The sequence below is a fragment of the Delphinapterus leucas genome, unplaced genomic scaffold, assembly GCF_059928025.1.
Source record: "Delphinapterus leucas isolate spDelLeu-1000000601 "Yukka" unplaced genomic scaffold, BTC_Dleu_Yukka2 spDelLeu_asBTCV2_sq25, whole genome shotgun sequence".
NCBI classification, from domain to species: domain Eukaryota; kingdom Metazoa; phylum Chordata; class Mammalia; order Artiodactyla; family Monodontidae; genus Delphinapterus; species Delphinapterus leucas.
The window spans coordinates 1784022-1810099 of record NW_028322234.1 but is presented as its reverse complement, the minus strand read 5'-3'; the positions used below and the strand labels follow the sequence as shown (position 1 = coordinate 1810099).

Here is a 26078-nt window from a genome sequence, read left to right as displayed (position 1 = left end):
TCATTCACAGGAGTGGTGGTGGGCGTGGTGGAGGCCTGGGATGCAGACCAGACGGAAGCCAACAACCGCATCAGCTTCAGCCTATCAGGGGGTGGTGCCAACAACTTCTTGATCCGAGGCTTGGTGCTGGGGTCTGGGCTGGCAGAGGGCCACCTCTGGCTGCCCTTGGACGTGAGCCTGGACTATGAGACACAGGACTTCTTCAATCTGACAGTGAGTGCTGAGAGCCCAGACCCCCAGGGGCGTGACGCCACAGCAAAAGTCCTCGTGAATGTGGAGGACGTGAATGACGTGCCACCCACCCTGGACTCAACCTCGCTCCGGGGCATCCGTGTGGCTGAGAATGGCTCGCAGCATGGTATAGTGGCTGAGGTGGTGGCTCAGGACAGGGACACCATGTCCCAGGTGGAGGTACAGCTTGTGAACGTCATCTGTACCAAGGCCGGGGTCGACGTGGGCAGTCTGTGCCATGGCTGGTTCTCTGTGCTGGCCAACGGCTCTGTGTTCATCCATCAGAGTGAGGTCATCGACTATGAGACCTGTGACCTGGTCACGCTGGTTGTGCGGGCCTATGACCTCACAACGGACCCCCGCTTCCAGGCCTACAGTGACAATGGTGAGGCAGCCTGGCCTGCAGGGCTCAGCAGGCTGTAACATAGGGGCTGTGGGAAAGAACTGGCACCTGCAAGGTCTGGGTTCAAATTGTGGCTCCAGCCCTTACCAGCTGTTCCACTGGGAAAGTCATGACACCTCCCCAAGCTTTAGTAGCCCCATCTATCAAGTGGAGCTGGGTAGTAGGTTGGCTGTGAAGATTAAATGAGAATATATATGTAAAGCATTTCATGCAGTGTTTGGCACATAGTAAGCACTTAATTAATGCTATTATGTTGTGAGGCAGCATAAAAGAAAGAGCACACTTCAGAGCCAGATGTGCACTCAGATCCCACCTCTGACACCAAGTAGCAATAACAATCATATTAACAGCTAGCGTATATTGAATCCTTACTACAGCCAAGAGCTATGCCAGGTACCTTGCAAGCATTTCTTCATTTTATTCCCACACAATCCATGTGGTAGGTGGTCCCTATCCAATTTTATAGATGAGGAAACTGAGGCAGTTCAATAATCTAGATTACACAGCTAGTAAGTGTCAGAATAATGTTATGGTCAGGTGGGACATACCTGGGTTGGACTCAATCTTGGCCCACTGCTCTTGCTGTGTGACTTTGGACAAGTTGCTTATCCTCTCTGAGGTCTGGGGAGGATGCGCCCTCCTACGAAGGCCAGAGGAGACTGAGTCAGCATCCTGAGTCAGGAGCAGGGGAGGGGACTGAGCATGGGTGATGCATGGGAGGGAGGCTGCTAGGAGCAAGACTGAGGATGAGACTTTCTGGGTCAGGTCTTTGCTTAGATACCAAGACCAGCCAACATTTCCCCCCTAGGAAGCCTCCCCATCACCATCGAGGATGTGAATGACAATGCACCCTACTTTCTGCCTGAGAATAAGACTTTTGGTAAGCAGCAAGCCCCTCCCTCCCCACCCACACTGTACTCTTCCAGGACTACCTTTGGGCAACTCCCACAGATGCTCCTCAGACCCCAGGTGTGCACTTAGAAAGGGAAGAAGGCCTCCAACCCTGCCTCTCCCTCAGGGTTTCAACAGGAGGGGAGACCTGAGTTTTCACCCCAGCTCTGTCCCAACTCACATCTGACCCTGGGGCAGGCCCTCCTTCTCTGGGCCTCAGTTTCCCCATCTGCACAATGAGAGGTGGAGGACCTGCTAACTAACGGCTTAGGGGTAGTTGTAATGGGGGTCTCTGGTGGTAGAGAGGTTAAGGGCAGGTTTGGTGGGATGAGCCCTGAGCTGGGCTTACGGTCAGCACTTGGCCAATTGGGCACTGGTCCTGACCCCACTGACCTCTTCCTGTCCACACCTGTAGTGATCATCCCAGAACTTGTGATACCCAACCAGCAGGTGGCTTCTGTCCAGGTAAGTCCTTGGCTCCAAACTTTGTCACTCACATTAGCTCCAGGAGACACAGGGCCTAGGCCTTTAGGTCCTTCAGCTGCCCCCAGAATGTTTTAACACTAGAAAGAAAATCTATTGGCTCCGACATATGAAAAGAAAACCTCAGAATGGAAATGAACACCTGCTTAATTGATATGATTAAACTCCATTAACTGTTAAATGTAGTATTCATAAAAATTTCATGACCGTAAAAATCACTTGCAGTGGTTTTCTCACTACACCAGAATTCTGGAGTATTACAGAGAAATCATAGTAAGTGTAAATTAAAGAAGTTCCTCGTATTAAATAATTTTGAGAGCAAAATTGTAAAAATACTTTCAATTTTTATGGCATTGTATGTGTTTATTAGAGGGTGGCAGCTATGACGGGGGGGCGGGAAGTGCGGCCTCCCACACAGCCCTGGGGCCTGGGCCTGGCTGGGCCTCTTACTGAGCTGGGGAGCTGCCACACCTTTCTGGAACTCACTTTCCCTCCTGGACAAGGAGCTGTCAGTTCTTTGCAGTAACGCCTTAGGGTTAAGAGATGGGTTATATGTGGGCGTCACGCCCTGTGCTGTGGAAAGGGCACAGGTGTGGAGATGGATGGGCCTGGCCCTCCCCACTTAGAGCTGTGTGTGCCTGTGGGCAGGACAGGGTCTGTCTCAGAACCCCGGCATTCTCCCATAAAAGGGGGATAGTGATTCTCCCTCTCTAGGTTCTTTCTAGGCTTAAACATTCAGTTTTCCAGTCTTCAGCCAATTGCATTCTAATGTCATGAGTCTGGCCATGGCTTTGAACAATTTTCTTTAAATTGACTCTTTTTTGAAACATAAACACCAGCTTTGGCCTCATCCTGAAAAGTGACGTCAGTGGACTCACAGCTCTGTGTGTTGGTTATATTCTTCTCTAAAAGGCACTAGAATGAATAAAATTGCTTGTGCCCTCTCCCCCCATCATTTTGTGGTCCAATAGGGGAATTCGTACTCATGTTAGCAAGCACTGAAACGAGGGATCTAAGGGAAGGTGACTGGCACACAGTAGGTGCCCAGGAAATCTGAGTGTCCCTGAGCTTGTGTGTGTGTGTGGCAGTGGTGGGGGTGGGGGAGAGCAGGGTGGGATTTCCACACGGGAGGGACTTTGGGCAATGACCTGTTGAGCTGGGGCGCCAGAAGCAGGGACTTGTTCAAATGCTGTTTGTTTAAAGCATTTGCTCAGTGGCCTGGGGAAGGCTGATAGAGATCATGGGGACCAGCCTCCCAGGCCACCCTAGCCTCAGACTCCTGCTGGGGATGGAGGGGTGCCTGGCCTGGCCTGGTCCGCAGTTGTTGTTCGCCCTTGCTCCTAGGCCAGAGACAATGACTCAGGGAAAAATGGGGCCATCCTGTTCTCCATACTCCAAGTGGATTTCATCGCTAAGGATGGGGCCGTGATCCCTTTCCAGGGCTTCTTCCATGTCTCCACTTCCTTGGAGGCCAGCGTGTTCATTGGCAACATTGAGTAACTGTGGGCAGCCCCTGGATGGGGTGGGGGGAGCCAAGCAGGGCCTCAAGGCAGTGAGTTCCTCGTCCTGGGAGGTGTACCAGGAGGTTCCAAGGAGACTTCAGCTTGGGTTTCAAGACTGAGCTCTGCTCTCCTACCTTCCATAGGCTGGTGACCAACCTTGATTCCACTCTCCAAGGAACTTACCAAGTGACGGTCAAGGCCCAGGACAGGCCATCTGAGGGTCCTGCCCAGGAAGCCAAAATCACCCTAAATGTGAGTGTCGGGTTCTGCCTTCAGTTCCTAGTGCCCTCTGCCAACCCCTGGGTCCCTTGTGCCTCATCTTCCCCCTACCCTCTTTCTGTAGCTCTTCACTGTGGACCAGAGTTACCGTGTGAGGCTGCAGTTCTCCATGAGCAAGGAGGAGGTGGGCGCCAACACGGAAGAGATTAAGGCGTAGGTCTGGGGAGCTGGGAGGGGCCTGTGGGGAAAAACACGGCCCGGGAGCCTGGTCCCTGACAGAAACCTGGATGGCATGTCCCTGACCCACACTTGACCTTGTCCTTGTCTTTTTTTTAAATTAATTTTTATTGGAGTATGGTTGCTTTACAATGTTGTGTTAGCCTCCACTGCACAACAAAATGAATCAGCCATACACATACAGATGTCCCCTCCCTTTTGGACTTCCCTCTCATTTAGGTTACCACAGTACATTAGGTAGTGTCCTTGTCTTTGACCCTGTACCTGTACTTGCACTTCCTTTCTGCCTGTCCCCAGAAGCCTATGGTTGCCTGGGCAAAGACAGGCCTAAATAGGGCTGCCGTGTACAGTTGCAAAGGCTGTGCATTGCACAAGGGCACTCTGCTTGCTAAACTGGAAACCCAGTCCCAGAGGAAGGGGCATCCTTGTCTAATTTGCACAGAAGTGCAACTTGCTTAGCCAATGGAGCTGTCCAGAGGTGGTGCCCCTCACACAATCCCTAATTCCACTGGCAGAGCCCTGGCCACAGGCCTGGGCTAAGGCCCCTACCCCAGCCCTCTGTGACACCTGCCCCCTTTGCAGGGCTCTTGTCCAGGCGACCAGGACTACTGTCTACATTGTGAACATTCAGGACATAGAATCCATGGCTCGGTGAGTGCCCACAGGACCGGTGGTTGGGGCGAAGAAGAGAGGACCAGCAGTAGGAGGGGCCTGCCTGTCTGGTGGTTCTGCGCTGCTGGCTTCACCTCTGCCCCATTCCAGGGCCCGAGGCCGTTCCTACCTCGATGCCTACTTTGTCTTCTCAAATGGGTCAGCCTTGACCCTTGATCAGCTGAGTGTGTGAGTAGGGCTGCCCTTGGGGTGGGCAGGAGGGTGAGCAGGAAGCCTGGGGGATGCCAACGTCCCTCGGGCCTGAGCGGGGCTCTGTGGCCAGGACGATCCGGAATGACAAGGACTCCCTGACCAAGCTGCTGCAGCTGGGGCTGGTGGTGCTGGTGAGTGTCGGCAGGGTGGAGGTAACAGGGGGGTGAGGAGGGGGGTGTTGACCCTACATCCTCCCCCATCACAATCCTTCTTCTCCAGGGCTCCCAGGAGAGCCAGGAGTCAGAGTTGCCGGACACGCTCCATAACGCCATCATAGGATTGGGAGTGGCTTTGCTGCTGGTCATCGTGATCATGACCACGGTCCTCGTGTGTACCCAGAAGAGGTGCTGCTCCCATCACCCCCTGTGTCTTCAACCTCGCCTGTCCCACCACCCAAGATATCTGAGGGGTAGAAAGACCTGGGGTTTAGGTGTCAGGTACATCTGTATTCAATCCCAGGTGACCCGTTATGACCTCTTGGGTATGTTAAACTCCCCTCCCCAAGCCTCAGTTTCCTCATTTGCAGAATGGGAATGACACTAGATTCCTCAAAGCATTCAAGGGAACCATGCGCATTTCATACCGAGCAAGGTGTCTGGCACATACTATACATTTAATAAATGCTGCTTCTTTTTACCTTTCCAATACATATGAAGCAAGTAGCCACATCTGGGTCTGATTCTAGGCTTTGCCACTGGTCAGCTGCGTGTTCTTCAGCAAATCATTTCCCTTCTCTGGTTCTTCCTTGTACCCTCTGTTAAATGGAGCTAACACTCCCACCTGCCAGGGTTGTTGTGAAGTCACACTCTCAGGGCCTGCATTGGGCACACAGTAGGTGTGCAGGGAAAATAGTGATGCCCCCCCGCCATGTTCCCCCCAGCTACCACCGGAAACTTCGGGCTATGAAGGCTTCCAAGGAGGCCCGGAAGACAGCGGCGGGGGTGATGCCCCCAGTCTCTGCCATCCCCGGGACTAATGTGTACAACACTGAGCGGTGAGTGGGGGTCGAAGGATGGGTAAGAGGCCCCATGGGGTGGTTGAGGCCCATGGTCGCTTGACTGGGCCTTCTTTCCAGTGCCAATCCCGTGCTGAACCTCCCCACCAAGGACCTGGGCTTCGAGTCCCAGTCTTCCTCCAGTGACTTGGACCACGTCAGGTGAGCAGTGCTGGTTGTAGTGGTAGTCATGGTGGTGGTAATGGTGATGGTGACAGTGATGGTGGTGATGGTGATGATGGTGATGGCGATGGTGCTGATGGTGATGGTGGTAGTGGTAATGGTGATGGTGGTGATGGTGATGGTGGTAGTGGTGACTGATGGTGGTGGTAATGGTGGTGGTGATGATGGTGGTGATGGCAATGGTGGTAATGGTGGTGGTGATGGTAGTGGTGGTGAGGTGGTAGTCGAGGTAGTGATGGTGATGGTGGTGGTGATGGTAGGGGTAGCTGTTGGCCAGAGACAGGGAGGGCTGGGCCTGCCAACTCTCTGAGCTCCATTACCTCCCTTTCAGCCTCAACTCCCTGGATGACAACTCTGTGGATCTGGAAAAGAGCAGGCAGGAAATCAAGGCAAGATGGGGGATGAGCTGGTGCCTGGGGCTTCTGACTTGGGGCTCTTCTCTGAAGGGGTGGGTTTCAGGACAGAGCTCGAGGGACCTCCTGCTGCCATGGGTGTGTCTGCATCTGGCCCTGGGAAACCCCACGGCTTTGGAATGGGGCCGATCCTTGCTCCTCTACTCATTAACTGTGACCCTGGGTGGGTGAATTCTTCCCTCTGGTTCTCAGTTTTCTCATCTATAAATGGGGATCAGAACACCAAATATGCAGGACTGCTGTGAGGATGAAATAAGAGTGGGTATGAAAATGATCTGGCATACAACGAGTGGTCAGGAATCTGGTTCCCTCCCTTTATATCCTTTATATAAAAGCTGGTGGGGCGGGGGGAGGAGATCCAGAGATGAACATAATCTAGCCAGGGAGCAAAGGTAGGCTCAGATGAACAACAATACCATCATTTATTCAATAGGTTAGTTGGTTCAATTAGACCAAGCATTTGTGCAGCCTGGGCTGCTGACTGGAATCACGTGGGGAGCTCTTTAGGCCTGAGGATGCCAGGTCACAGCTCAGAGATTCTGATCAGATAGCTGGGGTGGGCCTGGGCAGGAAGGTGCTGCTAAAGCTTCTGGGGTTCTAATGTACAGGCAGGAGTGAGAACCACGAAAGTAGGAGAGTAGATCAGAGGGCTGAATGGGGGATGGGACGCCAGAACCAGAAGGAACTACCCTCTCCTTCCCACTCTGAAAACCACCACTGGAGTAGAAGCTCTAAGACCCACTGAGCTTTTATAGTCTGCGGTTCTCTCTGTGTGTGTGTGTGTGTGTTTGCGCGCACGCGTGCGTAGGGGTGGATATCCACCCACCATTCACCTTATCCACCCTACTTTGGGTCCTGCCCTCAGCCAGGCCCTGCCCTTCCAGGGGGCCTCTTGCTGTTCCTCATGATTCAGGACTTATTTTCCCTTGAGGACCCCTTACTTGGAAAGATTTGGTCAACCAAAGCCTCTCGTGGGTGTTAAAATATCAGAATGCTGCCCAGGGACCTGGCTGTAACATGGAGGCCTCCAAATGGACCCCCAAGGATGGGGGTCATCAATGGTGGTCCAGGCTGCCAGGCAGTGCAGGAGGCCTCTGGGTGGATGGCTCATCTCTGGTTCAAGATGGTTTGGGGCAAAAACTCCAATAAACATATCTGGGGGGAACTGAGGCAGAAAGGAACAGTCTTGTGGGCTGGAGCTTGTGACCCAGCAGGTAGGCCCTGGTGGAGGCCAAAGCTGACCCCCAGAGGGGAGTGGAGTCAGAGACCCCAGCAGTGGGGCTGGACCTGTGGGCTGGGGAGGTTCAGGGAGCTCTGAGTCTGGAAAGGGAGAGGGGGCCAGGCCGCTAAGAGTCTTCAAAGCCAAGAAAGAGCCAATCCTGCAATGGCAGGGGGTTGTTCAGTTTCTGAGAAGCTGCCCGAGGCTCCACCCCAACTCCTGCAGTGGTAGGTGGGCCTTGGGGTCTCTGGGTGGGGAACGCAGGTGGGGCTTCCTTCCACAGATCCCTTGGTGCCCTGACTCACCTAAGACTTCCGTAAATGTTTGTGTGGAAGGTCTGTGAGATCTGAGGGCCCATCCAATCCAAACTTTTCAAGCAACCAAGTCCAGGGAGCGGTGCTGAGCTGCCCAAGGTCAGAAAGCTTGCAAGGCCAGGGCAGCCCAGAACCCAGGTATCCTGTCTCCCGGGCCAGGCTGCACTTCCTGGGCTGTACTGCGCCAACTGCTCCCACTGGGGATCTGTGTAGAGGGCTCTGGGAAGCTCAGGCACAACGTTTAGTCCCTCCTGGGGCCCCTCATGTGTTCCACTGTTTACCAGGGACTGGAACAGTCCCAGTCTGGAAAAAGCCCTTAGTGTGCCCTGGGGAGGATGGAGGTGGTGGAGGCTCTGTCCCCGTGGGTGTCTATGTGGTGGAGTAGCTGAGCCTTGGGGCCTGGCTGGTCCACAGGAGGGATTCTTGGGAGGGTGTGACACATCACATGGGGAGGGGTAAGAGGAAAGGCAGGAGACGAGAGAGTGTGTGCCATGATGGCCTGCAGGTGGGATCCTGGGTGTGACATGTCCCTCTGGGGTGGCAGAAGGACCTGCCAAACTCAACCAGGAGCAGTGCTGAGCCACGGACAGGCTTTAGAGCCAGCAAGACCAGCGGTCCAAACACCGCTCTGTCCCTTCCTGGCCAGAGAGCGCTCCAAAGCCTCAATTTCCGCATCTGTAAAGTGGGGGACATGATCCCTCCCTTGGGGGTCCTGTGGGTACCTCAGGTGATGGATGGTTGTGCCCAGCACGGTGCCTGCCATGAGGTACAGGTGACAGGAACTGTGCTGGACTGGCTCCTTGGCACAGGACACAGGGCCTGGCATCATTCAGGACTGGGCAGAACACCCAAATGCCACCATGTCCATGGGTGGGCAAAGGCCAGAGTAGACCCCCTAGGCCCTCCCCTTCACCTGAGCCCATCTGTACCACCAGTATCCATGGCCCCCTCTGGGACAGAGTCAGGAAACTGAGGCCCCAGCCAAGGAGCCATCTGGTCGTGGGCTTGAAGGGCCACCCACTCTCCTAAGGACTGGGGAGGTCACCCCATCTTGGCCCTGGCCTCACACCTCCCCTCCCTCTTCCCACAGAAGGAGCCCCTGCACAGTCTGATGGGGCCGGATCCAGAGCCCCTGAACAGAGTGCTGTCAGGAATGAAGGTGGGCACACGTGGACAGCAGAAGGAGGAGCTGGCCTTCACCAACACTGGCCTGAATACCACAGACCTGTGATGGGGGCCCTGCCACAGGACCCTGGCCACAGAGCCCCACATGGGCCCGCACTCTTCTGGGTCACCTTGGAAGAGGCCTTGTTACCCCCAAATTATACCTACCCCTCCCTGAACATAATAAGATATCATGTTGCTCCACCCCCGTCTGCTTGTAGCCAATCACAGCTGACAAGAGTTGGGGGAGTATTTTATTACCAATGTATATATTGTGACAGTTTGTAGCCAAAAACCGCGGCTGGAGGGGTGGGACACGGGAACTGAGTTGTCACAAGGGACTTGTGGGGCTCACAGCACTGGGGGACCGAGGGCTGGAGAGGGTGGTCTTTCAGGGACTACTGTGGTTGTAGAATGAGCTCTCCATCCTGCCCCCAATACCCAAGACCAGTTGCCACCCAGGCTGTCTGTGAGCCTCTGACTCTGATCCCCGGACCTGTCTGAGCCCTCTCCCCTTTCTGTGACTCAACTGCGCCCCCAGGGCACTCCTGCAGCTGCCTTTGGCCTGTCTGGGAATTGTGGACCAGTGTCCAGTGGGGGTGGGGATAGGGTTGGGGATTGGGCCAGGTGAGGGGGAGACAGGAACTGGGGACAACTACCAGCATGCAAGAGATGCCCAGGCCATGGGGCCAGCCCGCTGCATGGACATGCACTCGCATACACCCGGGGCCTTGCACATCGGGGGTCTCACATGTCAATCCTCGCACACTTGGGGTTTTTGTACACAGTCTCTCCCGTTCTGGGGACCTGGCCGCCGCTGGAGACCACAGTGCACCAGTCTGGACATCTCAGGAGCCTGCCTCAGCTCTCAGGGCTGGGAGCGTGGGTGCTGAGCGGGTCCCCAGAGGTCGCCCAGTGTGACCGGGAGGGGGTGAAACTGAGGGCTGTGAGGAGACAGTGGGGTGTCAGGGCTGGGTTCGTGGGCTCATGACCACGAGGGAGCCGGGTAGAGGGCGTTCATTTGTGTGTTTAGGAGGGGAGGGGGCTGGAAAGACAGGATAAGACCCTAGAGGCTGCCCGCCCCTCGGAGGCCTGTCACGCGTCGAGGGGATCCCTTCTAGGGGTCTGGGGTCAAGAAGGGAGCCTGAGAAGGTTGGAAACCCGGGCGTACAAAAGGGGAGCAGATCACTCGGCCGTGGGTCCGGCCCGTGAGCAGCACCGCGGCCGGCGCACACTCTGCAGCAGCGCGCGGAAGAGGCCGGGTGGGCGCTTCGCTGCGCCCTCTGGGGGCGCGGTGCGCACGGAGCCCGCACGGCCCGAGCCCTGACGCGCAGCGGGCGGCGCCGCGGGCGCCCCTTGGCGGCCGTGCTCCTCGATCTGTCGCTCCAGATGCTTCTGGATGGCCATGCCCAGTACCTCCACCTCCATGGCGGCGCCGTACACCTCCCACGTCATGCCCTTTTCGTCCCAGCTCACGTCGCGCACCGGCTCAGCGGCCTCTGGGGGCGCCACGGCGGCTGCCAGTGCGGAGCCCGGCCGCACCCGCACTTCGGGGAAGGCGGGCGGCGCGGCGGCCTGCGGCGTCATGGGCTCCGTGGCCACGGAGCGCGTCTCGGCGGCGCCCAGTGACACCTGTAGGCCCGCGTCCCGGCGAGAGGGCGGCCTGGGCGCGGGGCTGGGTGCGCGCGGCGCCGCCTGGAAGCTGAAGGCCGAGCCGCCCCCGCCGTCCTGCGGAGACATGGGGCTCACGGCCACCGACACACAGGCCTGCGAGCCCGCCTGCGTGCCCGCGTCCTCGCGTGGCGGCGTGGCGCTCGCCTCCCACGACGGCGCCTTGGTGAAGTTGTCGCGAGTTCGCGGCCCCGGCGACGGCGCTACGGCCTCCAGGCCCGGGTTTCTCTCGGCCCTAGTGGCCGCCGGGTCCTTCTGGCCAAGGCTGCAGGCCTCGGAGCTGGGCAGTGGCGCTGGCTCCACGCGACCCCCGCTATCCGCGGGGTAAGAAGCGGAGCCGCAGGGTTTGTCATCTGCCTGCCTGGAGGAGGAGGCCTCCGCCTTCTCCAGGGTCAGGTGGGCCTGCTGCCCAGAGGATGGGGGTTCCCCTTTTCCCTGAGGCGCAGAGTCAGTCTTCCCCAGGGCTACAGGCTCCAACTTCCCAGAGACAACAGAGGATCCAGGATCCCCCTTCTCCGAGGTCAGCGGCTTCTCCTGCAAAGATTTAGCCTCTGCTTTTCCTGATGAGGCCGTGCCCTCCTGCCCAGGGGGCCTTGTTTCTGCTTTGCCCTCAGACTTGGGTTCTGCTTTCCCTGAAGCCCTGGGATCCACCTTCGTGGAGTTCATAGGATTGCCCTTCTCTAGAGGCAGAGGATCCACCTTTCCCTCTGGGACAGCTTCTGCTTTTCCCGAGGATGCCTGGACTGTTTTTCCTAGGGTCGTGGGGGCCACCTTTCCTGCAGACTCGGAGTTCATGTCTCCAGGGGGAACAGTTTCTGCCTTTCCCTTGCATACAGGGTCCACTTTACCCAAGGTGGGGGGATCAGCCTTCCCTGAGGCCATGAGACCCACCTTTCCAGGGGCCACAGGACCTGACGTTTCTGAAGATAGTGGATCTGCTTTTCTCCCAGTCACTGCCTCAGTTTTTACAGAGGATGGGGGACCCGCTGGGCCTGAGGACACAGGGTCTGTCTTTCCTGATGATTCAGGATTCACTTTTCCAGAAGATGATGTTTTTGTATTTCCCACAGAAATGGGATCCCCCTTTCTGGAGGACACTGGGTCCCCCTTTCTGGAGGATGCAGTTTCTGTCTTTCCCACAGACATCAGTTCTGCCTGTCCAGGAGAAAAGGGCTCTGGCTTTCCTGAGGACACAGGATCCACTTTTCCCAAAGAAACTGGACCCGTCTTGCCTGAAGACACAGGGTCCATGTTTTTCAAAGATGTAGGATCCATCTTTCCTGAAAACATGGGATCCACCTGTCCAGTAGACATGGTTTTTGTCATTCTCATAGACATGGACTCTTGCTTTCCTGAGGAGGCAGGATCCATCTTTCCCAGGAACTGGGGGTCCTCTTTTGTAGAGGACACGTTTTCTGCATTAACCATAGATGCAGGCTCTGTCATCCCTAAGTGAGTAGGATCCACCCTTCCAGATGACCCCAGAGCCACTGTTCCAGGGGATACAGGCTTGATTTTGCCTGATGACCCTGGAGTCAGCATTCCCAAGGACCCGGGATCTGTCTTTCCTACAGATGCAGAATCCGTGTTTTCCAAGGACATGGGATCCACCTTTTCAGATAGCTCAGGATCTCTCTTTCCCAAGGATACAAGATCTGTCTTTCCTGCAGATGCAGGACCCACCTCTTCCGAGGACACTTGAAGGTCTTTTCCTGAATACCTGGGCTCCTCCTTTTTTGGGAATGCAGGATCCATTTTGCCCAAGGATACAGGATACTCCTTCCTTGCAGACATTGTATCCACCTTGCTGGAGCACTCAGGATCTACCTTTCCCAATGATCCAGGATCCTCCTTTCTTGGGGTCACAGGATCCATCCTTCCAGAAGCCACAGGCTCCGTCTTTCCTGTAAACATGGGATCTGCCTTCCTCAAGGACCCGGCATCTTCTTTTCCTATGGAAATGGAATCTGCCTGCTTTGAAGACTTGGAATCCATCTTCTGAAATAACATAGGATTTCTGTTTTCTGAGGATGAAGGGTCAGTTTTCACTGAGGACACAGGCTCTGGCTTCCCAGAGAAGGTGGTTTCTGGTGTCCCTGAGATCAAGGCTCCATGTGTCCCTAATGTCTCCTTGGCGGCTGCCTCTTGGGGAGGGATGCAGGTCAGGGAGGGGAAGGCCAAACTCCTGCCAGGGCCCTCAGAGCAGGATGCCCTTTCCCCAGCCCCAGTGGGGTTGCTGTGTCCATGCCTGGGCTTTGGGCAGGGGTGTGCCTTGGGGGTGCAGGGCTGGCCTTTTGCTGGGAGGGGCAGCAGTCCCTCATGGCCGGGCTCCCAGCCCCCAGGCTCCCATCCTGTGGGCAGCAGAGGGCTGTGGGCTGGGGTCCTGGGGGGCTGGAGTCCTTTCGAAGCAGCTGGAGCCAGGCTGGGTCTTCAGCGCTGCCCAACTGCCCTCATGACCATGCTTGGGCCCCAGGTTTCTGTCTGGTTCTGAAACACAGAGAGAGCAGACTCAGACTCAGAGGGGATCCAGTGGGGAGGAGCCTCCATCTGGGCCTCCTCCTTCTCACTCTCTTTCTAGCAGGCGGGGCTTCTCACCACGTTCTCTGCCTTTGTCTGGTCCCCTCCTGCCCATAGGGTCTGGGCTAAAAACATGAACCCAACTATGTCATTCCCCTGCTTCACTGCTCCCAGTGGCCCTCTGGATAAAGGTCAGGCTTCCTAAAATGGCATTCAAGGCCCTTCACAACTTGGCCACAGTCTAACTTTTCCAGTCCATCTACCATCACCCCTCCCTTATCAGCCCACCCCATGCAACATGCTACCTAGAAGTTATGCTTTTCTCCTTTAGGCCATGGGTCACAAATTCTGATGCCATAGGAGCCAGGTAGGTAATTTAATTGAGGGAAACAGACTGGGTACAGAACAGTAGGGAGTGGTGGGGACTAAGGCAAAGTGGAGAGCACATGCCCTGTCTAAAGGGGGAGCCATACTCCATCCCTGGAGAAATGCATCTTAGCAGTATCAGTCAGAAGTGGGAAGTATAGAAGTTTACTGTAAAATATCCCAATTAATTCAAGATTAAAAAAAAAAAAACCAGTATGTGGCCCAAAAAAAATATGTCTGCTGATCACCAGTTTATGTCTGTGTAGGCCCTGGGGAGATGGGAATGGTTTACAGTCAAGGAAAGGACACAGGCTGAAATGTGTGTTTTCAAAGGTTGCTCAGGGATGGTGTGGAGGCTGGAGGGGAGGGGCTGGCCAATCATTTATTCAATCTCTCATTCATCTAATTCTTCATTCGTTTACCCAGCCCCTTCTCTGCGACAGTCTAGATGAGAGATGGTACAGCGAAGGTTGTGGGAATGAAGAGTTGGCAGGATTGAGAGGTCTGAGGGAAACTAACAGGAACCAGCTGGCGGTAAGAGGTGATGGTGGGGGTGGCCTGCAGGATGCTGACTAGGGTGGCGGGTGCTGGACAACAGATCTGGGAAAAGGGGGAGTTGCATTTTGGACAAGCTGAGTGTGTGGTGCCTGGGGGATATCCAGGGAGAGGGTCTGGCAGGCAGCTGGATCTGCATGCAACTCTGTTTTATTATACACTCAGCGGCCAAAGCAAGCAGAGTTCCCAATTCCCCCCAGACCTCTTCCTCCTGCCATCTTCTCCAAAGCCATATTGCTGGTGCTCAGGCCAATATCCCTTGACTTTTTCTCACACCCGGCATCCCATCATCAGCAAAACATAATGGATCTACCTTCAAAATATGTCGAGAATTTGGCCACTACTCTGAGCCAAACCTGCACCTTCTCCCACCTGGATTATCCTTGCTTTTTCCTTCACCCCATATAGTTTTTTCTCAACACAGGAACCAGAGGGATCTTAGTAAAACTCAAGGTAGATCATGTCCCTCCTTTGCCCAGAACCATGCAATGTCTCGCCATCTCACGCAATGTAGAAGTAAACTCCTTACCATAGCCCACAAGTCCCTGCATTTTCTGGCCCCGTCACCGCTCTTGGCCTTGTCTCCTACTGCTCTCCTGTGATTACCCTGCTTCAGTCACCCTGGCTGCCCCGCTGATCCTTGAACCCACTGCCTTGGGGCCTTTGCACTCGCTGTCTCCTCTGCCTGAAATGCTTTCCTTCCCAACATCTGCACCTCCCTGAAGCTTTCCCTGACCCAACCTGTGTAAAATAGCCTCCTTCACAACACTGGCTGACGCTCTCCATCCCCCTTGCCCCGATCAGTTTTTCTTCATGGTACCTGTCTCCAGCCACCATATTGCATATGTTTGTTTATTGCTCATGATTTGTCTCTCCCATCAGAATGTCATCTCCAGAAGTGTGGGGACTTTGCTGTGTTCACTGATGTGGTCTCAGGGTTGAGAACAATGACTGGCACACAGTAAGCAAGCGGCTCCCAATAAATATTCGTTAAATGAATGACTGAATGACCTGTCTATGATGTTAGTCCAACCATGCCACTCCTTGGCTCAAAACGCTCCTTGCTTTTTCGGGGGAAGTAAATTGGTTGTAATGTTTTTGGAAGGACACTTATCAATTCATATCAGTTTACAATGCATACAGCATTTGGGCCAGCAAGCCCACCTCCGGGGTGGTCTTGAAGACAGACAAATGGTGCATTGAGAACATGGCTGGTGATGAGAAGAAAACCAGGAAGTGGGCTTGTAAAATGTGGGACAAGCACAGAGGACCTCCCCTCCCCCACAGCTGTTAGAATGTGTGGAGTGATGAGGAAAGATGCCCAAGATAAATTAAGTGAAAAAAAGCCAGAGGACAGCATGGCTAGTGGGATCCCATGCGGGTAGGCAAGGACAAGGACAAATACACATCTGTAGGTTTATTTATAAAGAGAAAATTTCTGGAAGGAAACCCATGAAACTTTTAGCAGTGATTGCCTTTGTGAAGCGAGACCAGGGATCTGGAGGTGGAAGGGACTTTTTTTGAATGCCCCTTTGTGACACTTGAATTTTGGTTGTGTGCACATATTTTTTTAAAAACAGGAAAAAAAATAAACTTTTAATGACTCCCTGTTACTTATAGGGTCAAGTTCCAACTCTTCAATGTGCTTCTAAGCCCCTGTGTATTTACTCACCTGCTGGGCTTTATCTTTCATTATGCACTCCATCCCCCAAAGCATGTGTACACACACACACACACACACACACACACACACGAAAGCTCTTTGGGCTCAACCAGGGGTTCACATTCTTTCCAATCTTGGCCTCTACACACCTTCCCGCTTGGCTGTTATTAAACCTTCAGTCCTCAGTTTAAATGCCTCCTCCTCCAGTGAGCCTTCTTTGCCTACCAGCTTCCTCAGGGTCCCTGTGGCCTCTTGTTCTGCCCCTAACCAGACTCTTGTCATTCTGCTTGTAGCCCTTTACACCTCTGAGTCCCCGCCTAGCCCTCAGGTCCCTGGATGCGGACTCAGCTGGTATTGTTCACGACTGGGTCCCCCAAGCTTTGGGCATATGAGACTTGGGGGGATAAGGGTTATCACCAAAATGGGGGCATGGGGGGAGGGGCAGTTTGCAGAGGATGGTGCGGGACTGGGTTTTGGGAAGTTGAAATGGGGTGCCTGGGGGACTTATAGGGGAGATATCCAGGAGGCTGCTGGGAGACAGGTTTGAAACGCAGGAGAGGTCTGCTGCAATTCTTCGGATCTGGTTTTCGTCAGCATAAAAATGGCAGGTGTATGGGGAGCTTGGGCTGGAACTGGAAGGAGTCACCAAGGGCTATAGGAGGTGTGCTCTGAGTCTTCACCACCCTTCCTTTCACCCCTGGTAGCTCAGCCCTGGGGTCCTCTCACACCAGCCCCTCCAACAGGCTCCCAACCCCTGGGTGAGGCATGGGTAGTAAGTTGGGACAGCTCCCTGATTTACCAGCTCTGTGACCTCAGGCCAGTCCCATCTCCTCACTGGGGACCCTAACAAACCTACCCCCTGCTCCCACAGGGCTGCAGGGAGAATTAAAGATGAGGGGTGTGCACGTCTCTGCTACTTTAGGGCTGGGCTGTGTACATGCAAGGCCTGTTTTTATCTACTCAGCCTGTCAGAGCCCAGCTGTGCTCCCAGGAGGGGGCAGGGGAGGGAGGGCCAGCAGCACAGGCACAAACTGGCAAAACCTCACCCTTGGACATGCTTGATTAACTCAGAGTGCTTAAAAATTTTTTTTAAGGAATTTAGTCATCAACATTTAAAAATTAGAAGGTTTCATGTAAAAATAAGATTTCTAGCTTCTCTTGGAAAACTAAAACTTGGCAATCTGAGCATGCTTCCTGCATGGCAGCAGTCAGCTGGAGCCAAGCAGTGGCTACTTCCTTAGTTGGGGGTACACTCTCCAATTAGCCACCATCTCTACCCCTCCCAGTGGTGTCCTGGACACTGAGGTTGACTGCCCGCTGCCACTGATCACTGATTTGCACCATCATTCTTCTTATAGCAGCCCTTCATGCATGCTGCCCACCTGGCCAGTAGTCACCTGAGTTTTGACCCTTGACCTAGATGCCAAGAAAGGTGGGAGGTGACCTCAAGCCCTTACTATGCTTATTATGTGCAGATCCCATACACTTTCCAGGCAGATGTTGTGTTCTTATTTTCCAGAGAAGGAAACTAAGGTTCCAAGAGGCAGGCATGGCCCAGCTGGTAACATACCCCTTCCGAAAGTCCTCCTGGAAGAGGCCAGCTTCTTAGTTCTCAACTCACAATTCTCTGATATGGGATAAGGTCCCGGATTGGGACAGAGAGCCTGGCCAGGGAGTTAGAAAGATGTGGGGTCAAGCCCCAGCTTAGTCATTGACTTGCTACATGACTTTGGGTGAGTTTTTCCACACCCTGAACCTCCATTTCCCAATCTGTGAAATGGGGGAGAGGATGTAGCTATATTTAGTAGAGCTGGCTGAGCCCTGGGTTTAAGATCTGCCAAGATACCATTCCCAGAGGCTCTGCTGCTCACAGTTCTGCTAGACTTTTCCTGGTTCTCAAAGAAGCCTCGGTATCGGCCAGCCTCTTCTCCAAAAGGCAACTCAGGCCTGGGGCCCTACCTCCTCACCTCCCATCTCCCACTGGAACCCAGCTCCGTCACTCTCCCACTGTGCGCTCAGCCCTGGACGCAGCATTCTCAGGCTCATTTTAGCCCCTGGACTCCACAACAATCTCACGAGGGGGGCATTATCATCCCATTTCACAGATGACACTGAGGTCAGAGGGAGAAAAGACTTGACCAAGGGCACACAGCTGGGATGGGGGGCTCTAATTCAAAGCCTGTTTTGTCTGAATCCAAAGCCTGGTTCTTCCCACTCATATCAGCTGAGATCCTGGACACTGATGCTTGGCTCTTAAGACCCCATTCTGCTCTTCAGGGTCATGCCAAGGGTCCTCCCAATCCCCTGGACCTAACAGGCAACAGTGTGAGGGATCGTCTAGGAAAGGAAGCAAGAGTGTCCTCCGTGCGGGAACCCACCTTTGGGAACACCCTATGAGCAGATGAGCCTGCGCACTTCTCCCGCCCGGTTGAGGTAAAAGATTGAAATGACCCCCGGTTGTATGGGCTGGCTCACCCAGCATGCAGGAGAGCACCTAGGTGGCTTGTGGACATCTGCACCAGCTTAGGCCAGCCTGGGGAGCCAGGGCCTGGCTCCTACCTTCTGCTCAAGAACTTGGTGTGCACATGTGCAACACATGTGCAGAATGCCCTGTGTCTCATGGCGGCCACTTGGACCCTGTGGGTATGCACATGTGTGGCCACATGGCCTCAGAGCCTCACTCATAGGAGAGATGGCCTGGGTATGTGCACAAGTGATTGTGCCCTGCCCCCAGGCAGAGAAGCCCCTGTGAATGCTCACTCAGGCCCAGAGACCTGACCAGCCAGTTATTTTCCTTTTAGGATTTCTTCCCTAATTGGAGCCAGGGCGCCAGGCACCTGCAAACACCTCCTCCCATGGTGATAAGATTGACAAAGGCTTGTGGTACTTCAGCAGGTGTGTGAGAAACAGTGTGTGTGTGTGTTACAATCCTGGTGTGCTGTACTTCACCCTCTCATCCCCTTGTCTCCTACAACCCTCAGAGCAGCAAAGCTTCCTCCCTGGGGCTGGAGGGGAGATGGAGTCTAGCAAAGGGTGATAACCAGTCTTCCTTCCAGAAATGGCCTCCAGACCATCCGCCCATCTATCCACAGGAGAGCAAGACTAGACATGCAGGAGTGGGTGTGTGTGTGTGGAGAGCAAGCTAAAAGTGTGTGACGGAGTGTGTGACACGCCTGCTCCGGGGGTACATGAGGGATACCATGACGTGCAGCTGTGAATAGGCGCAAGCAGGCCAGAGCAGGATGGCTGCGAGTGCTTTGTGATCCGGGAGTATTGCTGAGTTGAGTGTGCTGTGATAGGCAATGGCTGGTGTGAGTGTGTAGCTATGCCTGGGTGTGTACCAAAGGTGTACGGGGTGGGTGCACAGGTGACCATGTGTATGAGTCTGATGGAATGATCAAGGGACACAGTGGGTGTGTGACAGTGTGTGTGATGGAGCCCCAGCGTGTAGTCCACACTGAGCGTGCGACAGCGAATGTGCTCCATGGTGCCAATAGAGCCACTCGAGCGCCGAGCTCGCTCCAGGGGGAAAATGAATCAACGCGGGCGGACCCCTCCCCGCGGTGGCGGGAAGCGTCCCCTCCCGCACCACCGCGCCAAACAAAGCGGCAGTCAGCGGCGAGGCCAGGAGCGGGGCCGGGGTCTTACAGGGTGGGCTGGCCCGCAGGGCCCCTCGGGTGCTCGGCCAGGACTGCGGACCCACCCCCGCCCCGCCCCTGAGTGGAACCTGGAAATGGACACCCGTCGCCCCGGCCGCGCGCGTACATTCACCCGGGCGCACGCCAGACACACGCTGCGCACGGTGCCCAAATCCCGCCACCCAGGAGGTTCGAGGACCCTGGACAGCGGCTCTGGGGCGGCCGCGAGCCGAAGAAGGCGGTCGACACCGCCCGCCTGGAGCGGGCAGCAGGTGCAGGCGCGGCGCTTACCCGGCTGTGCCGCCGTTCCGTCTCCCCGGCGCGCTGCGCTCCGACTCCCGTCACCGCCACCGCTACCGCCACCGCCGCCGCCGCCGCCCGAGCTGCCTCGGCTGCCTCCGGCAGGGCTGGCGGGCGGACCCGCGGACTCCGCTACGCCGTCCTCCGCGCCGGCTCCGCGCTCCAGACCCGCGCCCCGCCCCGGGCATGCGCACTGGCCGACTCGCGGCCTCAGAACCCGGGAGGGGGCGGTGCCCGCAGGGAAGCAGGGGCCCAAAGGAGGGAGGGGCGCCCCTCGCCCGCCGCCCCTCACCACGGCCGCTGGGCTCCTGGGTTCCCCGCCCTCCTCGACCCGGTTTCCATTTCACAGACAAGAGACTAAGGGGTGGAGAGGCTGCCTATTAGCTGCGCCCCTGTTGAGGGAGGGGCGCGCTGTCAGATCTCACTCAATCCAGCCCGGTGAACGCTCTCTGCTTGTTTCACCGAGGAGGAAATTGGGGCCCAGAGAGGGGAAGCCGCTTGTCCGCGGATACTCGGCCCCTGGAGCGGGACCCAGGTCTGCGCGATCTCCGAGCTCCCCCCGCGCGGAATTTCCCGCCTCCGCCTTGGCCGTACTTCCGGCCTTCTCCCCTTCACCTCGCCCCGCCTCCGCCCCCTTTGTCTCGCCTCCACCCACGCTCCCGGGAGTGGAGGGACCTGCGTGGTCGGGGGAGCGCCTTCGATTTCCCCGCTACCGGCCTCCCTAGCCGGGGTGCCCGCCCACCTTCTAGTCTGTGCAAGCCGGGTTCTCCTCCTCCTGGGTACCCTCAAGCAAATCATTTCACCTCTCCGAGTCTCAATTTCCTGATCTGTAAGGTGGGACTAACATTAATCACCTCACAGTAAGTGGTCTCGGAAGGATGAAGGAGCCTGAAGTAGGTGTTAAGGGCCTTCCAGCTAAATCTGAATTGCCAAGGACATGAGGACTTGCTGCCCACTCTGCCTTAACTTTTCTCAGCAGAGAAATTGTCCCCTCCCCTTTGACTTCCCAGAGAAGAAAAAATGTCTGTAATTGCCAAGAGGTGATAAAGCCCTCTCGCTTGTACTGTGAAACCACCTACTAAAAATGGTAACAACTAACGTTAATATAATGCTTATTTAGGGGCAGTGTTTTTATGGTAAAGCCCGCAAGTTAACCTAACAACTAACGTTACCTTAATTTTGTTTTCCGGTTTCATCTAATTTCAATTTCCAATCACTTGTAAGCAAGTTAATATTAATGTATTATATCCCCGTTTTTCAGATAAGAAAACTGAGATACTGATGATAAATCACTTGTCTGCGTTAGTAGTGAAGCTAACTCCTGAAACTTCAAGCTTCACCCTTACTTTCTGTTCCTCTCACTTACCTGGTGAACCATAAGTCACCGTGATCGTTAAAAAAAAATTTTTTTTTTTAAATCTAGATGGCAACTGAAGGAAAAAAAAAAAAAAAATCTAACGGATGACGTCTTTAGCCAGCATCCCAGGGAAGCCAATAACGGGAGCACAGAACCAATTTTCAGCACCACGGACAACACTCATGCAAGGGCGGCTTCCCCACGTCTCTGGCCCTGAAAATTGCTCATTCATTGCCACAATGGCACTTCGCTTCACAGTTTACAAACCCTATTCTACGCTCATCGTTTCATTTTACTTTCCCTACAGTCCTTCAAGGTAAACATCATTGGCTCCATGATACAGATGAAGACATCGAGGCCTGGGCAGGTTCACAAGACATGAAAAGTAGCAAGAACGTGGCTGTGATCTAAAAAGCCCCCCACACCCCCACCCCGGGGCAGGGCAAGTGCGGATGGGAGCAGGATCAGGGCATGAGTGGGGAGGCCGTAGCAGCTGCCCAGGTGAGAGGTAATGATGCCTGAACCATTGGGATGGAGAGGAGGGGCCAGATCTGATAACTATTTAGGGGTAAAGTCAACACGTCTACGTCATGGGGTGGATGTGAGTGTGAGTGGAGAGAGGATTATGCTGCCCCTCTGAGGTTCTGCCTGATGAACCCCGGGGAAAGAAGGGACTTGTGAAACAGCCACACTGAGACATCCGAGTCCAAAACTGAGCTCTGAAGTGGCGAGGCCTGGCAACAGACCAGGGAGCTGGTGATGGAGGTCAGGAGAGGTGTGTTGGTACATGAGGGGAGAGTATAGGCCAAAATAGGGTGAGACAAGGGCCCATCCTGAGGAACATTAACATTAAGGGAAAAGGAGGCTGCAAAGGAAGAATAAGTGGTCTGAGAAACCAGAAGAAACCCAGGAGAGTGTGATGTCTCAGAAGCCAAGGGGAGAGAACATTCCAGAAGGAGGTCAGGGTAAACTGCATCAGGAAGACAAGATACAGCCTGAGAGTTGTCCTCTGGACTTGAAAAAAAGATAATGGAAATTTGATGAAAGCATGGTTACTGAAGTGGTGGGGGTGGAAGCCAGACTGGGGTGGGGTGGGGCAGGGACTGATGAGTTAATGGGAGCAAGGAGGTGGAGAGGGCAAGTAGATGACTCTCAAGTTTGGGCTTGGAGGGAGAAAGGGGATCTGATAATCTCTACAGGGGCACTGGAGGCATTCAAGTCCTGATGGGAGGGGGACAGTAGAGAGGGAAAGGGAGATGCCAAGAAAGGAGATCATAATGGCTGGGCCCAGATGCTCAGTGTGGAAGGATAGGATGGGATCCAGCACCCTGGGGCAGCTCACAGACCCTGAAATGAAGATTCAGGGAATATGGTTTATTTGGGAGGTGCAGGGACACCAGCAGGGGAGTGGGAAGGTGACCCAGGAAGGGAAGGCATCCAGTAAGAGGTGGTTATCAAGCCAGCTACCACAGTGGGTGAGTGAGGCTTAATCCTGCAGGAAGTCTTGGGAAATGGGGTAAATGCACATCTCAGAATTCCCCTGGCTGAGGGCAAGGGAGCTGGCGTATTTATATCCCAGCATCTGGCAGACATTGGTGAAGAGCCAGCCCATGGGGCTGTGTGTTAATTCCTAAGCACTTCTAGCCCACAGTGCATGTGGACAAAGTGGGTTCCATAGCCCGAGGACAGCTCTTCGATAATGATGCGGGTACTGGCTGTTGGGAGTCCTACTGGTGGGCACAGAAATAGTATGGTCATCTGAGGGGATGTAGTCAGAGCTCTGGCCATGTCTGCTACATGCGCACAGTCAGGGCCTTTTTCCATCGGTGCCCTTTGCCACACTCTAACCACTCTTGTTCCACGGTGACTTGTTGATAAAAAACACGTTTAAAAATGAAAAATTTCAGACAACAAAACAAAACACCTGCCAAGGCGGAGCAGGAGCTCAAAAAGGGCACGGAGGTAGGCAGCGTGGGTTCACATTCTGACTTTGGCAGTTGCTAGCTGTGTGGCCTTGACTGAGGTCTCTCTAGGCCTCAACTTCATCATTTGTAATTCTTAGCTCTCGGAGCTCTGAGGAGGATGTAGGGAGAAAAAAATCCCCAGGGACCAAGCATAGTGTAACACTTGTGGTGGATGCCAGGGTATGGCAAGCCCAGCACTGTGTACCCTTGTCTGACCACAGGACCTCCATTTTCCTTGAGGAACCGCGTCCTCACTCCAGTCCATGTGGTGGAGTGGGATGGACCCACTGCCATTTTCAGGGATGGGCAGTGACCTAGGCCTGGCCAATCACTGTGCAGTGATTAGTTCCAGGGGTAGAAGTAGAGCAAAGGACCACAGCCAGGGCAACTGGCTCTCCCACTTCCTTGGAGCTTTAGGGGGTGCTAAATTGGTGGTGTGTCTGCCTGGAGCTGCTGAGGGTCATCTTTGTCCCCACGTGGAGCGAGTCTGCCTGGGCCCGGACCGTGGCTCATGGGGTTCAGGCTCATCCTGTGACAACCAACATGATTGCCCGCACCGGTGTGAGTGCGTGTGCGTGCATATCTCTGGTTGGTCCGCCTCCGTGAAGCCATATACACTCATACACACCAGAAGATAAACAAATGCCTGCAGCTCCTTGGCTGGCGCCCAGGCTGGGGGTGGAATAAACAATCCCAGTGACTTTCTGAAAAGCAAGCATGTGTGGCAACAGGCACCATGGAGACAGGCAGACTGTACCAGAGCAGAGACAGCAGCCACCCCCCAGTGCCACCCCGGCCCCACCGCCACACACATGCAAATACACATGCACATCTCATGTTCATATCTACACATGGTTCCGCTTTCAAATCCAGGCACATCACCCTTGGGATCTGGCCCCCATTCCAGCTTTGCTTGCCTTTGAGAAGGTCTGAGATTTCCAGTACAGTGGCATTCACAGTTCCTCACCCCTTGCGTGGACACTGGTCCTGGTCTAGGCCAAATTTCAGCAAATCATAGCTTCTAGGAAAGGTGTGTGTATGTGTGTGTGTGTGTGAGAGAGAGAGAGAGAGAGAGACAGAGAGGAGAGAGAGAGAGACAGAGAGGAGAGAGAGAGAGAAGGGGAGAGAGAGAGGGAGGGAGAGAAGGAGAAAGAGGTGGGAGGGTGGGCAGGATCACATGGCAGGCAATGCCATATAAACCCAACTTTCTGGAAAGTTCTCTTTGCTTCAGAGGTGCACACACAACACACATTCATCTGCTTCTTCAAGAAACACTCACCCAGACCCCTCACCCCCTGAGGCTTGTATGGACACAGCCCTGGATACAAACACTCAGATATGTATCCATCCTCATGCATGCAGGGCATAACCCAGTATCCCCTAGATGGTGGTGGTGGTGGTGTACCATTTACTGACTGCCCAAGTGTTTTACAGTCATCTCTTTATATTTAACCCTTAAGAAAAACCACCTGAGATTGATATTGTTATTATTCCCATTTCACAGATAAGGCAACAAAAGTTCATAGAGGTTAAGTAACTTGCCAGGGTCACACAGAAAGTGACAAAGCTGGCAGCCAAACTCCTGCCCACACTATTAGCCCCTCTTCATTTAGTCAGATATACATGCAACAGCCATGCGTGCACAGGTGTGCGTGTGTACACAAACACACACACACAAACCCTGCCTCCTCCGTCAGTGCAGGTAACTGATGTCCATGGAGTCATTTTCCTCACCCTGACCTCCTCATAGGCACCACTCCCAGACCCACACAGCACTGCCCTGATATTCATGAGAGCCCCTCGTCCAGGCACCTATGAGCACAGCCTGCTGCCCACAAAGTTCCCCTCCCCACAGCAGCTGTAGGCTCCGGCCCAGCTGGGGGCCACCCTGGCATTTGGATGGGTGACTCAGGCTGAATCATGGCCCAGCTGCTCCTTGGCAGCCCTCTCCCCCACTCTGCCCAGAAAGCCTATTTTGAAGGCAGAGATGGGCCTCGGGTAGCGGACAGGGAGCGGGGCAGTCGGGGATGGGGACAGGGAGCATGGGCGCTTGAGCAGGAGGGTCTCTGTGCCCTCCTCTACTCCTCAGTGGTCTGCGGGTGCTCTCAGGCAGCCCCCGACCACGCCCCTCATTCTGCCAGGGAAGTGGACCCTTCTGCCTGGACACAGGCAAGGGGCTCCCTCTCTGATCCCAGGGCCCACTTTGGCTGCCCTGCCCCACCTTTTGGCCCTAATAACAACAATAATAACAATATTTACTATTCTAATTGATCACTCACATGTTACAGTATTCTACAGTTTCAAAGCACTTTCTCATCAGTATTGCATTTAATTCTCTTATCAGTCCTCGAGTGGACTAATAGCATCCTTAGGAGTGCAAATTATCATCCTTACGTTTGAGCTGAAGAAACGGAAGCTCAAAGGGATTATGTGAACTATCTAAGGTCACACAGCCGAAGTGACAGAGCCAGGAACCAAACTTAGGCTTCTTGGTCCAATCTGTGGAAGGTAAGCATTAGGGCTGGAGTTAAGCTGCAGTTGGGCACGGCAGGGCCATGGTGGGGACACGGTTGGGGCATTGGAAGTGGCAAGGTAGGGGGCCTGCCTAGTGGCTTGGTGTGTGGCAGGATCATGACAAAATTTTTCTCTTTACCCTTCTACAACTAACAGATTATGGAATCATTTATGCTTTTAAATCTTCTTTTCCATGTTTCAGGCCAATGTCCTATGGCTAACAAGTGCAGAGCCATGGAGTTTCTACTGAGAAGTCTTGACCCACAGGACCTTTGCTTTCCAAAGCCTTAGTTTCCTCATCTGAAAAAATGGGTCTGGGCCTCCAGTGGGGCAGGGTGTTGAGAGGCGTGAGTGCAATCATGTGCATCATGCCCTTTAGAAGCCATGAAGGACTTCACAAAAAATGTTGTTTTTCA

At 54.4% G+C, this 26078-nt stretch overlaps 2 protein-coding genes across 2 annotated transcripts in view; one reads left to right on the top strand and one right to left on the bottom strand.

Annotated features, from left to right (window-relative positions):
* The window catches only part of LOC111169829 (cadherin-related family member 2), a 29623-nt gene extending 19968 nt beyond the window's left edge, over positions 1 to 9655 (top strand). Inside the window, exons 18-31 of the mRNA XM_089905140.1 lie at positions 11 to 616; positions 1443 to 1514; positions 1941 to 1990; positions 3353 to 3504; positions 3654 to 3762; positions 3854 to 3942; positions 4549 to 4617; positions 4729 to 4806; positions 4901 to 4961; positions 5050 to 5174; positions 5711 to 5824; positions 5906 to 5986; positions 6339 to 6396; positions 9047 to 9655. Coding sequence (XP_089761266.1) covers positions 11 to 616; positions 1443 to 1514; positions 1941 to 1990; positions 3353 to 3504; positions 3654 to 3762; positions 3854 to 3942; positions 4549 to 4617; positions 4729 to 4806; positions 4901 to 4961; positions 5050 to 5174; positions 5711 to 5824; positions 5906 to 5986; positions 6339 to 6396; positions 9047 to 9184 — 1802 coding nt within the window. The 3' untranslated portion in view covers positions 9185 to 9655. The remainder of the gene's footprint in view (positions 1 to 10; positions 617 to 1442; positions 1515 to 1940; positions 1991 to 3352; positions 3505 to 3653; positions 3763 to 3853; positions 3943 to 4548; positions 4618 to 4728; positions 4807 to 4900; positions 4962 to 5049; positions 5175 to 5710; positions 5825 to 5905; positions 5987 to 6338; positions 6397 to 9046) is intronic.
* LOC149744013 (uncharacterized) lies at positions 9092 to 26046 on the bottom strand. Its single transcript, XM_089905139.1, is given in 2 exon segments — positions 9092 to 13028; positions 13031 to 26046. Coding segments are annotated over 2 exon segments (2805 nt in total). The 5' UTR covers positions 13110 to 26046; the 3' UTR covers positions 9092 to 10302.
* Between the last annotated feature and the right edge of the window lie 32 nt (positions 26047 to 26078).